This window comes from Antedon bifida, chromosome 5 (assembly GCF_963402885.1).
Source record: "Antedon bifida chromosome 5, ecAntBifi1.1, whole genome shotgun sequence".
NCBI classification, from domain to species: Eukaryota; Metazoa; Echinodermata; class Crinoidea; order Comatulida; family Antedonidae; genus Antedon; species Antedon bifida.
The window spans coordinates 20,125,980-20,144,093 of NC_136230.1; the positions used below are offsets into that span (position 1 = coordinate 20,125,980).

General features: G+C 35.4%; 1 protein-coding gene across 3 annotated transcripts in view; it reads left to right on the forward strand.

Annotated features, from left to right (window-relative positions):
• LOC144843748 (gephyrin-like) overlaps nucleotides 1-18,114 on the forward strand; it is a 150,506-nt gene that overhangs the window by 85,850 nt on the left and 46,542 nt on the right. For all 3 annotated transcript variants that reach the window (XM_078700676.1, XM_078700677.1, XM_078700678.1), the window contains one exon: nucleotides 9,946-10,038. In XM_078700676.1, coding sequence (XP_078556802.1) covers nucleotides 9,946-10,038 — 93 coding nt within the window. The remainder of the gene's footprint in view (nucleotides 1-9,945; nucleotides 10,039-18,114) is intronic.

Below are 18,114 nucleotides of genomic sequence, written 5' to 3' on the forward strand. Positions count from 1 at the left end.
ACACATGGTCATTCAATCATCTGCAACTTAACATACAGAAGACAGAGCTTATTCATATTACATCACGATTCCGAAAATCTCTGCCATTGCAACCATTTTCTGTATAGAACTTAAACCATCCCCAGAAGTTCGAAATCTTGGGGTTTACATGGATTCCCACTTGCGGATGGATGCTAACATGTCATTCTGCTATGGTTGGAATTAGGAAGATTGGTCAAATTCGTAGGTTTCTGGATAGGGAAACAACTACACGACTTATGCATGCCTTTATATCATCACGTCTGGACCACTGTAACAGTATTCATGTCGCACTGGCCAAGACTCTGCTTAGGAAGTTACAGATGTTACAAAATAGTGCTGCTCGTCTAGTGTGTCAAACTAAGCATAGAGACCACATAACACCTATCTTGCATGAACTGCACTGGCTTCCGGTAAAGGAGCGTGTCAACTTCAAGATATTGCTACTCACATATAAATCTCTTCATGCCCTTGCACCGAGGTACATCGACAATGTTCTCACTTCACAATCATTATGTCGCAATCTTCGTTCCAATTCTCAGAATCGTCTTGTTCCTGCTAAAGTGAAGACCATCTCATATGGTCACCGTGCATTATCTTATGCAGCCCCTATGCTTTGGAATTCTCTTCCAAACTACATTAAAGATGCACAGTCGGTGGCTCTTTTTAAGAGGCTTCTTAAGACTTATTTGTTTAATAAAGCATATTAATCCCCTTTTTCTCCTTTACCATGCCACCTAGATTGTTTTAGATCTAATTTAGTAGGGCAGGAGGAGCCTGAGTCCGGGATGACCGAGACACAACTGGTGCTGACCGGGATTCAATTAGACCGATCTCTGGTTAGCGATGAAGGTGTATCCCCTTACTATATCAGAAAATGTGAGTTTTGAATAGTGACTTAAAGGTGCTCAATAATGATGTTTGTTTAATGTTCAAAGGTAGGTGGTTCCAGAACCTAGGTCCAGCAATACTGAAAGTCCGATCTTCCCAACTATGTTTGCGCCTCGGAATATCCAGTAGCACCTGATTACTAGATCTTAGTTCTCGCTTTCTCTCCTTGATTGTCAATAATTCTGAGAGGTATTGGAGAGCGCAACTATTCAGGCATCTGAACACCAGCAGCAGGATCTTAAATTGAACGCAACTCCACTCCAAATATGATCGCCTCAGTCTTTTCATCATTAAGCTTGAGGAAGTTTAAGCCCATCCATGTCCTACTCTCAGCAGTGCAGGCTTCTAAACGTTTTACGGCGGTCAGAATCTCAGTCTGACGAGGCCTGACAGAAACATAAATTTGTATATCATGAAGTTGGCCAGGAATATGTCCTCTATACATTTGACCCTGGAGGGTTAAATGAACCCACGTCCTCTTATTTGGAAATTTCCTGATGTTTAAAAGAAGCATGTGGTCACCCTAGGTCCGTTTTACACTGGTATGAACCATGGGAATGGTGACAGGACAGTGTTCAATGGGTTTTAAATGAGTAATTTTTGTACACCTTCATATACATAGTTTTATTTTGAAAACAGAAAAATTCTTACTATATAAGAATTTTGTGAAAATTGAGGTCCTCACTCCTGACGATGATCAAAGCATATTGATCGAAACGTCAAGAAACTCAACAGTTCTTTTCAGAACTAATATACGTGGTGTACCGCAAACTTTATATTAAAATTGAGGTCAAGGATTAAATGTGACAATACTAAAATTTATGACCATTTCTTGAAATAAATATTCATTAGAGTGGATAGATAATATAAATATGGATATTCTGAACAATTTATGACAAAAATAAAATCTTTATGACTAGGGGTTACCGAGATATGACCCTTATGTAAAAACAAGGTCAAAGGTCAAAAGTGGCATTTCCGGCCATTTTGAACGAAAACTTTTCATTAAAGTACATAGAAATGTGCATATTCTGAACAATTTAAGACCAACATCAGACCTCTATGATCACTCTTTGTCAAGTACCGTCTATATTTAGGATTTTGATAAATCCAAGATGGCCACCAAAATGGCCCCCAAAAAACCCCATGGGACAATATTTCGTCTTGGGAACATCAAAAAATGTTAATTATATATATTCAGGATTACAAAAATGTACATTAAAAAAATACATCATGGGGGTGCACGGTAACCCCTCCTTCCTACTAGACTAAACCTTTCATGCTCAGGTACATAAAGCAAATACATAAAGCAATAACCCTTCATCTTGGATCCACATCCCAACGAACAATCAATCAATTTATTTCTAGGATCATAAGCTTTTGAGAAGTCCACGAAAATATTAAATAACTTAAGTACTTTATGAATTGCATAGTTTTTAAGCAGACGTAAATTTACAATATGTTCCAATCATCCTCTACGTGGTTGAGCGCCTGCTTGTGCTCTATCAGGAGTAATCCACAGCATTAACTGATTGAGAATGGCGTCATAGACTTTTGCAATTGTGTCCATATTTGTAATACCACACCAATTTGAGCATACCATTCTATTCCCAGATTTTAAAATAGTTATCAAATGAGCATAACACCATTGAGTTGGGAACTGAGCAAGTAGAAATATCGTATTAAATAGATTACATAAGAAGACGATCCAGACTGGTGATAGCTGTTTTAGCATTCCTGCTGGTAATCCTGAGGGCTGCATGAAGCACTAGCCTTTGACTTTGTAATGGCTTCTTCAACTTCACGTATCTGGATTGGGTCATCTAGTATTGGAATGTATGGACCTCTGCAATTTCTTATAACATTGGTATCGACCGTATGCACATTTAGTAATTTTGTGAAATGATCACAAAAATCCTTATCTGTCTGTCGTTCAATATTAACAATTTCGTTCACTGAACCATTCCAATTGATTGCATCCCAAATCTGTTTCCTATCATTACTTTGAATCAAAATATTCCAGCAGTTATCGTCTGGCAATTGGTTTTCTGCATTAACATGTTCGTTTTTTGGATTTGCCTGTAGATAGAATACATTCTAATCTGTTGGTTGTTTAGTTTTTTAGCAGACTTGTCCATTAGGGTCGCATGTTTTCCAAACTCAGAAGACCTTTGCAATAATGCATTCATACGGCCAGTAACAGACAGCTGACTCTTATAAAGTATTAGAGTGATATGTGCGTGATTAGATGGTAGCACTGTATTCTGACAGGCAGAGAAGTGTCGAACAGCAGGAATAATGTCAGGGGATACATAACAGCAGTCCAAGTCGGAAATCCAATGTTTTCCCCTCCGAAATGTAAGTGGGATTTGGAATGTATTATTTCTCAATTTTAAATCGTTCAAGAGTATCATGCTGTCTACCGCAGACGTTATTTGTCGAGCATTACTATTGGGTGTGATACACTTTATATCCATCGATTCCTCCTTGTATTTCCAAACTTAGTGTTCATATCCCCCATTATTATTAGCCTCTTATTAGCTAAATTTAGAGTGTTCAGGTGAGCGAATGCCTCTGAATCGTGGTAAGGTGGTTAAAATCAGTGCCGAACGAATTTATATACCATCGACCAAAAATTCTAGAAGTAACGCACGATTTACAAATTTTTGCCCTTACGTAAATTCATATATTTAATACATTGTTGTGATTGGTCAATTTTGAACTTTGACCCCTTATATCTCGGAAAATCTTCCTATCCTGATCGATTACCTGGTCTCGAAAAGTTGGATGGCAATTTTTCGCCGTCGGCCTCCGGACTATTAATACAATCAACAGTTTAATTGCTATAGAAACATAGGCATAATTAATAAACTCAAATATCTATTCCTTCAACAAATCTTACTCGCATTACAATACTAGTTTTACCTTATCTGTCATATATCAATTTATGTTTGGCCGTTACTTTAGATAAGTTAAACACGACATTGTGCCCATGGCTTAGACCATGAGGCTATGCATTGTATTTGTGCAGGGCAAACTTATAGATCAGTATATTCCGAATTACTTTTTGAAAAGTTTAATGTTCTAAACATTTATGGTTTAAATAAGCTTCAGATATCTATGCTTACATTCCGCTTTCAGGGGTTTTTTTCTACAGAAGTGATTAACCTTAGTTAACTACAAAATGACCTTAATATTAATTATTTATTATAATTTAATTTATTAATCTTCATTTTTCATGTTTTTGGGGGAAAATACACTTCTTTAACATGAAAATCAATTAACATCTCTTGTTTTTCTAATATTTAAATCTAAGTAATTTGTTAAGCGCCAGGGTTGGCATTTATCAATATTTGCTTATATTTTTGCTTAAGCTGAAATATTTAAGAAGTGCTTAAGCAAATAACTTAAGCTTATTTATCAAACCGTCTTAGCAGAAAAATTGTCTTAGGTAAATTTTGCTTTGCACATGCGCAAAATTAAACTCTAGAGGGCAGCAAATTATGTCTTAAGACGAAAAATCCTTGCTTACGCATGCGCATTAGCTTTTTTCTCTTAGCGATGGTGGCGCTATAACATTTTATCTCCATATTTTCACTCCCAACAAGAGAGGGCGCATTCTGGCTACTATTGTTTTTATTACTTAAAATATAGAAAGAGCACAACAGTCGGAAATACATGCGAAAATCATTCGCTCTAAACTTAAATTAAATCAACATTTATTTATTTTTATCAATGACAGCGACCCCTGGCAGCCGATACAGTTTTTTAAAAGTTAGTCAAATGGGTCGTACCTATCCCGAAAATATTAGTTTTGCTTGTCTAATTTCTAGGCCATCTTTATGAAGATCGATATAATTATTTTAGCGTATTCTGGCTACTATTGTTTTTATTACTTAAAATATAGAAAGAGCACAACAGTCGGAAATACATGCGAAAATCATTCGCTCTAAACTTAAATTAAATCAACATTTATTTATTTTTATCAATGACAGCGACCCTTGGCAGCCGATACAGTTTTCTAAAAGTTAGTCAAATGGGTCGTACCTATCCCGAAAATATTAGTTTTGCTCGTCTAATTTCTAGGCCATCTTTATGAAGATCGATATCATTATTTTAGCGTCCGTAGTACAGCGGAAAACGCACTAGCGTAGCCTTTCCGAATGTTCAATGTTCCGGCCTAGCGCGCTCGCGTTGTCAAAAAAGAATGTTTCTGTTGCAGAAATGAGATAAGACAACATTTTTGGTGTTGTTCGTCTTAGATTTAAGACAAAATTAAGCAAATTTTTTTTGCTTAGATATATTGATAAATCTGACTTAGGTAAAATCAAGGATTTAAGGCAAAGTTAAGACGATTTTTTTGCTAAGCAAGTTTGATAAACCCGGCCCCAGGTATTAAAAAGATCATAAGGTTCTGTATTGTTTATAGTGCAACATATAGTTAGAGTGTTAGTGTCTTCTGGAGGGTCTCTTCATCCTTGGATATGCATTTTCATTCTCTGCTTTATATATTTACAAATTAGATTATAGATTTAAAGTTTCCCAAAGAGAATCAAGGTATCTTGTTGTTACGTTGTTTACTGTAAATAACAGAATCTGGCAATTAGTAAGTGGTATAATATATTAAAACCCTAGACTAATATTATTAATGATCGAGGTCAGATAACCTATCAACATTTAGTAGTTATATAGTTATTAACTATATCTACTACAGCAACGGGTGGAATAGTATGTAAAGGCCTTAGGCATGTATGCTGGTTTTGGCAAGTGCTGTACCTTTTATGAGAATTCATATTTTATATAGTAACTAATTTGTTGAAAACGACACTCACTGTCATCTTCATTGCTGCAAGGTGTACCATGCGGTTTACTTGCTGGACTAAAACGCCAACCCAATTGGTTGACGAGAGCAAATAATTATTTCTCATGTATTGTTTATTCAATTAGGATTAGTCGACAGTTTCTTAATTTAACTGTTATGGTTAGTTTTATAGATGGTGATATTATTGTTTATTTTTCTTGTTTATTTTTCTTGTTTATTTTTCTTGTTTAGTGACTCATAGGTTGATATCCAGTTTGTGAATTTCTGAGTGGCTGCATGGCTGGGGTATTAAAGTCATAAATATTAAATATAAGGCTTAATAGTTAACACCTATAAAATGTATTTGATCCAGATGTCAAAAACCTTCAGATATTTTGTATGGTACTTGTAATTCTATGCTTTGTGATGGAATTAAAGTAGAAGTGTCTGCCTACAATACTACAATAGCTATGTCAAGGTGTTGTTGTAAACTAGAATTAACAACTCTTTGTTGATGGTTTATATATTATATTATACCTGATCACATTGGTTGCAATTATTGCAGGAGTGTTACTTACTCAACCGAACGATGTAAACATGTTACGCACTCTGTTGGCCGCTTGGCGACTGCACAAAATAAACAAAGAATAATAAATAAATTGAATATAAAATTACGTTTTTTTGTGTAATTTATTTATATGTTATATCAACATTGTCAATATCAATAAAATACGGATTGTTAAACACCTTTAAAAACGTGTTAAATACAGAGATTTTTCAGTTTTAAATGAATGTCTATGTTGTCCTGATCAATTAAAACAAATCAACCCTCCGTCATTCACCGCCTTCATATGCAAATGAGCATAAATATGCAAATTAGCTATAAAACCCATATTTCACGATATTGTAACGGTGCTTGTATCTTATATTATAGCCTCAGTGGCAGGATGTCACTCAGTCACAGAATATACAATACAGTAAATATGGTTTTTGTCCCGTGACAACTGTTTTATTTTCAATACTAAATATAATGCAGTATGTACTGGCTATATCACATATGTTCCTATTGTAAACGTTTTATCCTCTCTGTTATAAACGGTTTCTTCTCTCTTTATCAATTTGTTAACTCTCTCCCTCTTGGCCAGTACATCCATATTTAAGGAACGGTCCTAATTAATATGCATGTACTGGGAGGGGACTATTTGGAACAAAGGAACATTCTTCGATGATGAGGAAAAGTCATTAAGGGAGGTATGTCACATCACCTTTACCTCAGAGGCCCCGTTTCTGCTGCCAAAAATATACCGTATATATACGGTATATTTTATATACGGTATATTTTTTGGCAGCAGAAATGGGTCTCATAAAAATATACCGTATATATATGCGGTATATATACCGCATAAATATCCCCATCGTTTGTGGATATTATACGGTATATTCCAAAATATACCGTATATTTCGTACCCCGTTTCTGCTGCACTCAAAATATACCGTATATGTGACCCGGCCCATGACACGAGGTCAAAAACTAACAGAGCGTGACGCGTTTGTTTGGTTTTTCTGCTGCATTGACACACACGTGTATAAGCAAGCAACAGATCAAAATATATATATAAGAAATAACTATTTTTGCAATTCAATTGTGGGGAGAAGCGAAGGTTGGGGGGGATACTGCATGGTAACAGAAGAGATACCGAGATTTACAAAAGTATCTCAAACAAAATAAAATTAAAGCAGAATTTGTGGTAGACTTAATAACGCCAAAGTTATCGGCAAACGCCGTCGTCTTCTTTGCATAAATCTAGTCAATGCCCATTCTACATTTCTAGATTGTTTGTGCGGTGTAAATTCGTTGCCACTTCTGCTCATTAGATTTAAAATAGAAAGCAATGCTACGACGTTTTGAGAAACCATCATTGTTTTGTTTTTGTCATGTAACCTCACTACACGAGACTCTAGGTCAATCCATACTTCCGTCTCACGAAATGCATTTTGGGTAATGAAAGCCAACTTTTTTACAGCCCACCCACGAAGTATGTGCAGCGGAAACGGTGCACGAATTCATATACGGTATATTTATACGGTATATTTATACGGTATATTTATACGGTATATTTGGGATTGGCAGCAGAAACAGGACCAGAGTGAAAGCTAGGGCAAATTGGACCACTGGACATCAACAAGTGTTTATAGTAACTCCCATTAGAAATCCCATTAGAGCAATTATAAATTCCACAATATACCAACAGGTGAACAGTTAATAGATTTATATTCTCTTGTGTGTTACAATATCTCCTAAACTAATAATCCCTTTATTACAATTTTTTTAGGCAAACCCTATGTTTTCATACTCAATGAACACATTGAAAGCATTTTCAGTGACCAAGTACTGTGTTTAAGTCACACTTGAGTGATTTTGTCCAAAAATAACTTTTTTTTTTTTTAAATTTAGCTTCTAGATAATTGACTTTTTATTGTTTTTATGAACCACGAATATTATTAGCAGCTCACTAATGACCTTGTGTATGTGATTTTATTTGTAAATTGCATAATATTGACTGAAATGTATGTGATACAGATCTGATGGGCTTCGTTTCAAAGTTTTACGGTATATTTACCCAACGAAGCCCATCTCGAAATCAAGCCCACTGGCCTATTTAATTTAATATTTCATACGCATCTAACAGCGAGTAACTCACCAAAATACAAGATAAAGTATTTTATAATTTATTGTGCTTATAAATCGTGCTTAAGTCTCATTTGAGGCTTAGGGAGTGGATTTGAAAGAGTTATGAGTTACAACCCTGGACCTTTGGATTGGTAGGCAAGCATGTTAACCACCAAGCTACATCTCCACTCCAGTGGAGTTTTCAAGATAGTATGGGCTTCTTTTTCGAGATAGACTGTTTGAATCAAAGAAACAAGGGGATTTAGTGCCAGATAAACTTGTGATGCAGATATAATGGATGATCGAGTTTATATTCATACCCATTCATTTATTTTACATTTTAAAATGGTATTTTAAATGGTATTTTTTTTAAAACAGACATAAAAACATATCAATGTTTCCATTTAGTTTATTGCCAAAGGATATGGTATCACATTACTGACTTTTTAACTTCTGGAATGTCTCTCACAGACATGAAACATTTTAGGACTTTTTATGCCTGTCTGAATGGTCAATAAATCATAATAACCCTCACACCTAATTGTAGTGAACCCTTCTGTCACCCCTACTAATTATGAATCTTTATTTGTGTAATTGATCACGTACATCTTCTGAACAATTAATTGTGGTATGATGCCATGTGTCATGTCTTTTGTACTACACTTTGCCTTTATCTCGACTTCTTGATTTGTGTTTATTTTGGTTCCTTCGTCTGAATTCATCAAAGGCATATAAAGATTGATGATGTTTTTATTTTTCTGTAATTATTTGTTAGAAATCATGGTAGGTAGCAGATTTTGAACAGTGTTATAGGGTATAGATTTCCCAAGAGCATTTTTTGGTAATTTCCACAAATAATTAATCATTCAATGATTAAAAGGCAATTTTGAAATAGAAATGATCGCTAAATAAGTACTGAAAGTTAACAAAAACGAATAAAAGAGGAAAATAAACATTTGTCCCGCCGGACACCAAACATGTATTTTGAAACTATGTTTTGGGGATAAGAAATAAGAAATTATAAAGATGCGATGTGATGGTTATTGACACAGATTATTTCATGCTCTTTCGTTAGTATCGCAAGATTATGATGGTTAAAATTTTATTTCCGTATCAGAAGATTCTGTCATTCTTTTCTGTGATGCAACACATGTCTTAAATCGACAGGCTAGGAAAAGGCAAATTATTGTTTTAAACTATAACTGTATAAAATTACAGCTCCTAACATGGTTAGAATTATAATGGGATACCATATCTTTTGGAAATAACCTTATTGGAAATATAACTTCACTAATTTTGGATAAAAATCACTCAAGTGTGCGTTTTCACCTGTTATACACGGTATTTGATCATTGAAATTGCTTTCAATGTATTTATTGGGTATGAAAACATAGGGTTATATACATTCATTTAAAACCAAAAAACCTTTGCCTACAATTTTGTCCCAGTTCACCATATTTTTTAGCTAGATTATGTAGCCTAATTGTACCTGCCATAATAGCTTTTGTATGGTATAAAAGAGCATGAAAAAAAAACAAATAATTGTTACATTTTTATTTCCTAGATGCTTTAGGTCGTGTCTTGGCAAATCAAGTTTTAGCAAAAAATCCAGTACCACCTTTTCCTGCATCAATAAAAGATGGCTATGCAGTTCTCGGTAAGAAAACTCATTTACATTTGCTGCTCCATTTCTTTTTAACCAACTTCCTAAACATGTTAAATGTGCAACTTTACTGAGCTCCTTTATATCAAAGCTTAAGACCTTCATCATCAGCTAGAGTTTGTCTGTGTGTCCACCAACTCTATATTTTGGATGATGTTGGATGAATAATGGTGTTAAATTTAACTAAATAAACTTCACTGAAATCTTTTACTTTTTTGGTTTATATTCTCGCAACGTTTGTCTATTCTTCTAACTTTTAGACATAGGGTCTTAATTTTCAACTTGAAATGTAAATTTCAATTTTAACTTATCAGCCTTTTTGTTATTTTGAACCATCTGTCTGAGCATTTGGCCATAAAACAGTTGAATTAGAAGTCATATTGTGGAGATAATGCATCAGCGGCAGCATTGCTTTTACCGGGGCGATAATGAATAGAAAAATTAAATTGGCTAAGGTCGGCTACACAGCATTGGCCAAAATAGCATCCAATTTGGCTGAGCTTAACATATACACTAAAGGATTATGTCTGTAAAAACTTTAAAATTTGTCCCCAGCAAGTAGTCGCGAAATTTTGATGTGACTGCCCACTTTAAAGTAAAAAATTCTAGCTTTATGTGCAGGATAGCGAGTTTCTGGTCTAAGTCCTCGGCTAGCGTAAGCAAGGACGTGTTGTACCCCGTCGTGCATTTGAGACAACACTGCTCCCAACCCTGTTCCCGATGCATCCGTTTCTAGGATAAATGGTTGCGAATAATCTGGATAGTCAAGTATCGGAGCAGTAGTTAAACGGCTCTTTAGTAATGTCACGATCAGAAGTCCAATTAAATAAAGTAGGCGATTTACGGGCATAACGTTTATGTTTCTTTGTGTTACAATCCCCTGATGTGTGAGTGAATATAAGAGTGCTGCTAATGAAGAAAAGCATCCTTTTTATTCACAATAACCATGGGTGAAGCATACGGACTGTCGCTAGGTGTAATAACATTTTATCGATTTCATCAAGAACCGCAGAGTATTGGGCTGGGGGTATGCGTCGAAATGGTAAATCGGAAGGGTTGATTTTCAATTAATGGAATATGGTGTGATTTAGTATGCCTAAAGTCTTTATCGGAAGTTGAAAAAACATCGGCATATTGTTCCAAAAGGTTTTTAAGTGCAGAGTGTTGTTCATTTGACGTATCAGAATTTGTTAAAACAATATTCGGTGCTTGGCTTATAACTTGACTAAATTATTAACACAGGCAATCTGTGTTAAATTTGCAATTGGTGTGTTTGGTTTAATAAAAATATGGGAATCGGAAAAATTTAAAATTCGAACAGTTACCTTGTTTCCTTAAAAAATATGTGAAATAAAGCCACGAGTTAAGGAAACACCAGAAATAAGCTCATCTGACACCCGCGAAATCAGAAGATCCAACGTATGACCATCACGATGCGTTACTTCGTGGACATGTTGACATAGTCCACAAGAGTCCAGCAGATCCAGAAACCGCTTAGCATCAGTGTCCGATGCATCATCGACATGGAAATTGAAGTCTCCAGCGATCAGTAGTCGACTAGGATGGTGGATGGTGGAGGGCGATACACCGTGATAAGTCTGAGCGAAGATGATCCAGAGGAGACAGAAGTATCCATGTATTCAAATGATCGGAAACTTTGTCTATCATTGAGTCTAACTTTGAATCCTCGATATATTACCAAACAGAGTCCACCACCCCGACGATTTTCTCGAGAAATATGACATTACATTAAAAGGTGGCAGAGAATTTGTGATGTCGGCAGCTAGTATTTCGTCGCACTGATCACCCTTCGCCCATGATTCAGTAATTGCTAAAGCCTGTAACTGCTCATCTACAATTAGGTCAACGATAGATGTTACTTTCTTCTTCATAGAACGGGCATTCCAGATGGCAATGGATGCTTTTATTGACGAAGTTGTGTTTGGACGAGCTCTACCAGCTCCAGGAGGAGCGACAGGTAACTCTACAAGATAGCGTTCATCGGCAGGTGGCCTTTGCAACACTTTACTTTCTGTTTTATGTCCATCATTGGGCGTGATAACTACACTGATGCGGCGTTTCTTGGCTTTACCTGCGTGGCAACCACAACATGTTTTCCTAGCAATACCGTTATCGTTCAGAGTAGTCCAGATCGATGAATCAAGTGGTTTATCGATATTTTGTTTATCACACTTCTGTCGCAAATCAATCAGGATTTCCTCACTGTAGGATTCATGGAGGCAAATAATAAATAAACGAAGTACTGTAACAAGTCAATGCACTATGTGAAAAACTTTGGTGTAAAATTCAAATAGCATAGCGATATAGGTAATAAAACAGTCTTAGACGAAGATACAGCAATTCAAATGTCAAAAATTGTAAATTAACAATGCACAAAGGTACTCACAATAGCTCAATGATATTAAAATACGAAAAGATTAAACACACAAATGTCCAATCCGTTGAGACCCCTCAGAGCCACTCCGACACGCAGCCTGCTGATTTTTAGATGGCACAATCTTATATTATTGCAACACCTCCGCCGAAAGGTCTTCGCCAAAAACTGGCTGTAGCACCTGGATCGAATAGCATAGCGATACACGACAAAATGGCAATAGCAGAAATGTTCATAAAACAGTTTTAGACGAAAATATAGCGATTCAAATGTCAAATATTGTTCATAAAACGATACACAAAAGTACTCACAATAACTCAATAATATTAAAATACGAAGAAAAAACACATATATGTCCAAATTGATGAGATTTTCCAGAGCTACTCTGACATGCAGCCTGCCGATTTGGAGGGCGCTATCTGTTTGGTAGTAGCCTTTCCTGTGTTGAACTTTTCTTTTGATGATTCTGTTTTGTCATCCATCTCAAACGGGTTGCAGGAATCTTCTATGACTTTTTTCAAGTCAGCAATGTCACGTTCAATTCTTTCAGGTCTGAGTTAAACATCATTCTTGTCGATCAATCCCGTCATCTCATGAACTAGGCCTGTAAACGAAGCACGAGTAGACTTTGTGATCATCCATCGCAGGCAAGCTGAGTAACTGTTGGTAGCGGATGTTATCCCAGTGAGCCGAGACGCAGCATCAGTATTTACTGTCTACTCCAAAGTTAGATCCACAGGTATACGACTAAAGGCATGCTCAGTTCTGCATACTGTGAATGCTCCTTCCTCAAGAACTTTTTTAAGTCCAGAGTGCGATTCTTCTAGATTCATCAGGTCAAGTTGGAAGTTTGTCATCCAACTGGAGTAATTTAAATAGTTTGTCGCAAAGAAAAGGCCTATGACAGAGGTCAATGTGTATATATATAACCCAATATCATTGGTCCTGGTAGCCTTTTCTAAGTAGTGATACAAATGGATGTAATCAACATACATCATCCAGAATTGAGCTGTTTGTTTTGTCTGTGTACTTGGTATAGGCAGCAGCAGCGGTAATCAAGACATCTGATTCCCCCAAATATTCGAGTGCAGTTTCTCCATTGTCCACACTTTCGATGATTTCTTTGATCTTGACTTTGCCATCATATGCCTTCGTGAATTTCTGGAAATGGAGGATTTCAAAGGCAAGAGGTAATATTGGGTGGAGCCGTTTGCAACAGTTAAAATGCTTGCCAGATAGAAAGCCATTCAATGAACATGTGGCAAGAACATCTGTGCCTGTTCAAGCCCGTAGCCAGGGGGGTTCGTAGGGTTCGAACGAACCCCGCTTTTCCTGAAGTGCCCTTTCAAACCAGACTAGCCTATCTAGCCCATATGATGATTTTTTGCCTTTTCTGTAGTATAGCCAGCAGCAGGCAAATGTTACTTCTTATTACTAAATAGCAAGATTGTATCATAAAATAGTTTCCAGTGTATTTTCAATTTTCTAATTTATTTTACAAAGAAAATTCGTGATTTTACATCATTTGCCGTCTCTTACTATAGTAGCCCCACAGAAAAAGTTAGTTCATTTTAGTTACACTGCGCATGTGTTGCTTTCGTAGGGGGGAATGTTCGCCATGCGTGGTGTGTAGAGTGGTATGGTTATTCTAGGCCTGCTTACATAGGGAGTTCTAATTAACAACTCCTTGCTCCTTCTTGCATAGGTCTCCTCTTTGTGACCATCACTCTTTTTACACAATAAAAGGGAATTTCCGAAAGCGATCAGTCCATCGCCTGCGCGAACCAGCAATTAGCGTCGCCAAAGGGGATTCCCCATTCACCTGCCTGCTTTTCTCTTCGAGGGCCAATTTACTTCCATTACCTCACAGTGTATCCAACAAATGCGGTGTCACAGAAACACCTCTAGAGCAAGCAGAACAAGTACCAACCAAATGGTTTCTTTTATTAAACAAAGCAATTTTTATGTAAAAAATATAGTTAATAAAAACAAAATTTAATAGTAGGCCTAAATAATGTGTAATAATTGGATAGAGATTCTTCACTTCTGTCTTTGATGATTCGTTTCCCCGAAAAAGGTCAACCATTTTGGTTACTAAAATACAGTGGAAAAACATGTGCTGTCATCCTTCCAGCTGCTGCTCTATCTTCTAGTATAGCCATCATCGCGTGTGTGACAGCCCTTTGTAAACACAGCCAATTGACAATCAAATAACCTTTTAAGGCACAATATTAACTTTAAAATGATACTTTGTAACTTATTATCAATATTTTGTTGACTATTGCTTGTTAGATTTGTATTAGTGAAATACAGGTAAATAACTCCACATTTTCTGTCCGATTTTTTAGGCCAAGAATTAGACCATGGTCTTATTTCTTGTTTTGTACGACTGTAGTATGTTTTGTACGACTGTTGGACTGTATCCTTATTTCCTCGAAAACACAAGGGGAGCAATTTAGTGCTCTTCTGCCTTTTCCTGACGTGATGGACTGAAACATGCAAGCTTGTGTAGGGCACAGCATGTCGGACAGCAACAGTTGGCTTTGGTGCGGTGTACAGTAGTATCACTATCAGGCATATTTTCTACCAAACATAGCCTGATATTCTCTAAGTATAACACTAATTTCCAAGCATATAGCGCTCTATCTTTTCCAATTTTTCTTACCTCAGCCCCAACCACGGTGGAGCCAAGGTCCTGGGCCAGGAAACTCTTAGGGGATGGGGGTGCTCTTGTGGCTGGTGACCAGCAGCATTGGTGTTTTGATATACGTTTGATATTAAATCTTATAAGGCAGTCAATGGGTGGGGGAGGTTACACCGGAGGGTAATTCCCATAAGGGGGAGAAGTGCCCTTTTTTGGGGAAAAAGAACCCCCCTGTAAAAATCCTGGCTACGGACTTGCTGTTAGCATGTCAGGTCCTCCAAAATCTGAGATTATCTTTCCAACTGCCTTGAAAAATGCCATCTCAATTTGAAATGTGCCAAGCATAACAAAAAGTTATCAAATCTGGGCTTTTCTGTGGCCTGAATTTGCATTGCAGGTTTCGCTGCGTTTAAATCATACAAAACAATGGAAAATTGTTGTTGACACTCCTTTGCACATCTTTGGGCTGTGATGAGGGTTTCTTGGATTACGTGATGGTAATTGGCTGGAGTAAGTTCGGCATGTATCGGACCTCTTGCTTTGACAAATTGTCTTGGTATATCTACTGGCATTAAATCCAACCCACATTAGAATATTACTCAAAGCATGGGACATCATCCAGACCAGATCCAAGTTTTTTGCTGGTCCACTGACATCTGTAAGATCGAACACATTTGTGCATCTGTAGCTGAAAACAGTCATTTTTGTTTTTTTCCGATAAGGAGTCCGGAGTAAATCTTTTTCTCTTGTCCTTCCTGCATTTTGGTACTATATAAGGCAATTCTACATTTGCTTTAACAGGTTGGGTCCTTTCAGATGCCTTAGGTATGTTCTGATACATAATACCCATTGTGTAATGTAGCGTTTCTTCTGATAAAGTGTTGGTCATCTCATCAAAATTGTGAAATGCAAGACCCATAGGTTGGTACTTAATTGTACCTTCTGGACATGCAAGCTCTCTCTCTTGCAGTTTTTCAGCGGTTTCGGTTTCTAATTCCTATAGGCAGTTGTAGTTAATGGGGCATTCCACAGTATTTTTTTGTTACGGACGGGACATTTTTGAGAATATAACTAGACATATCTTAGAAATAAAAAAGAATACAAGATTCAAAGTAGAATAAATGTATACATATATGGCCAATGTTTATTATGAAAGTCAAAAAAAGAAAAAAGACTGTACAAAAAAAATGTTATTATGAAAATTGTATGCGTCGCGGATGGGACGGCAAATGGACATGACTTTTGAGAAGGTTTACGTATTGTAATATTTCTCCTCATTTAGATAACTGAATGTTAATTATAAAAATTGAACTGAAAATTTATTAATAAATATGATTTATATGTCGTTACGGACGGGACATTTCTAACGTCGCGGACAGGACAACTTTGTCCACGTTAAAAAATTGTATAATTTTGCTATTAAAAAAATTTAAAAATAAGTTTTTTACATCAATGTAATCTTTTATTTACAAGTCAAAATATAATTCAACCTTTGAAACACTGTTTAAAAGTTTATGTCAAGTGAAAATATTAAAATTCATAAATATGAAATATTATTTATAAAATTAATTATTCGAAGAGTTATAACGAGAAGCAATATTGTAAAATGTTATCAAAATATTTATTTACACTAATATAAAAGTTATGCTTGGCATATTAAACAAGACTTCAAGATATTAACACATTTAAGGCGAATCTTTAAAAATTGGCGTTGGCGTTTGAAGTCTGAATTTGTTTTAGTGAATAGTGGATCCAAGTTGCATCTGAAATTTCCTTCTATCCTTTCTTGGATTTAATAACTGTAAGCCTAGTTCTATTAAAATTCAATCTTAATTATTTAGTATCTGATTTATAAAAGGTTTTTGGTTGCAAATTCACCAAAGAATGAAATCTACAAAGCGATGACCGCACCCAATACTCCCATTCATACTGGTCATGTTGTTTTGGATTTAGGTATTGTTCTTTTGTGGGTTGTTGTTTTAAATACAGACCACAATGTTTTGTGATTAATAAACAACAGTTGACACCTTTGTACAGTACTTCTCAGCCTACAGTACAAAAACACTTTTTTATTCTTACAATATTGTCATCACATCCATAAAAAAAATGTCCCATCCGTAACATTCAATAAATTTTGATAGTAATGTTTTTTTAATAAAAAAATACAAGTTTTAAAAAACTTGTTTAAATCTATTGCAATTTAATATCCTTAGGAGTTGAAAATTAAGATTTAAAATTAGGAATTAAATAACAATTTTAAAGCCATTATACTTCACAAGTGAGGAAAAACCCCCAATCGAAATGTCTCAGAAGTAACAATTATGAATTTTGAAATGCAAGTATGAAATTAATAAACAATTTTAATATTATGAATAATTGGAGCTTACTTTGAAAAAAAAGTAACTGCAGTATATTTATGGGCAAAAATGTTAACAAGATGCATGGTTTTATTATGAAATAAAAAGGATTTAAATGATATGTCCCGTCCTTAACAAAAATGTCTGTCCCGTGCCTACGAAAAATGTCATCAATATATTTTTTAATATGATATTTTCACCAAAAGTTTCAAAATATTTGTTTATAATGTATTGCATATAGTTTTAAAAGGAGAAAACAAAATATTAAATTGTGGTATCAATACTTTTAACTGAAATGTAAAAAACACCATAAAACTACTATTAAAATGTCGCGGATGGGACAATTATGCATTTTGAAATGTATATATGAAATTTAATAAACAAAATATGTTATAAAATGCTTGAATATGTACAATAGGGACATAGAGTAACTATATCTGGCAAAAAAATGTTTAAAAGATGCATGGTTTGTGAAATAATTAGGATTTAAATGATACGTCCCGTCCGTAACAAAAATGTCCCGTCCGTAACAATATATTTTTGAAATATGATATTTTCATCAAAATCTAAAATTTTCAAAAAATTTGTTCATAATATAATGAGATATAGTTCTCAGGAGGAGAAAATGAAATATCAAGATTTTTGCATCATTACTTTTAAAATAAATGTAAAAA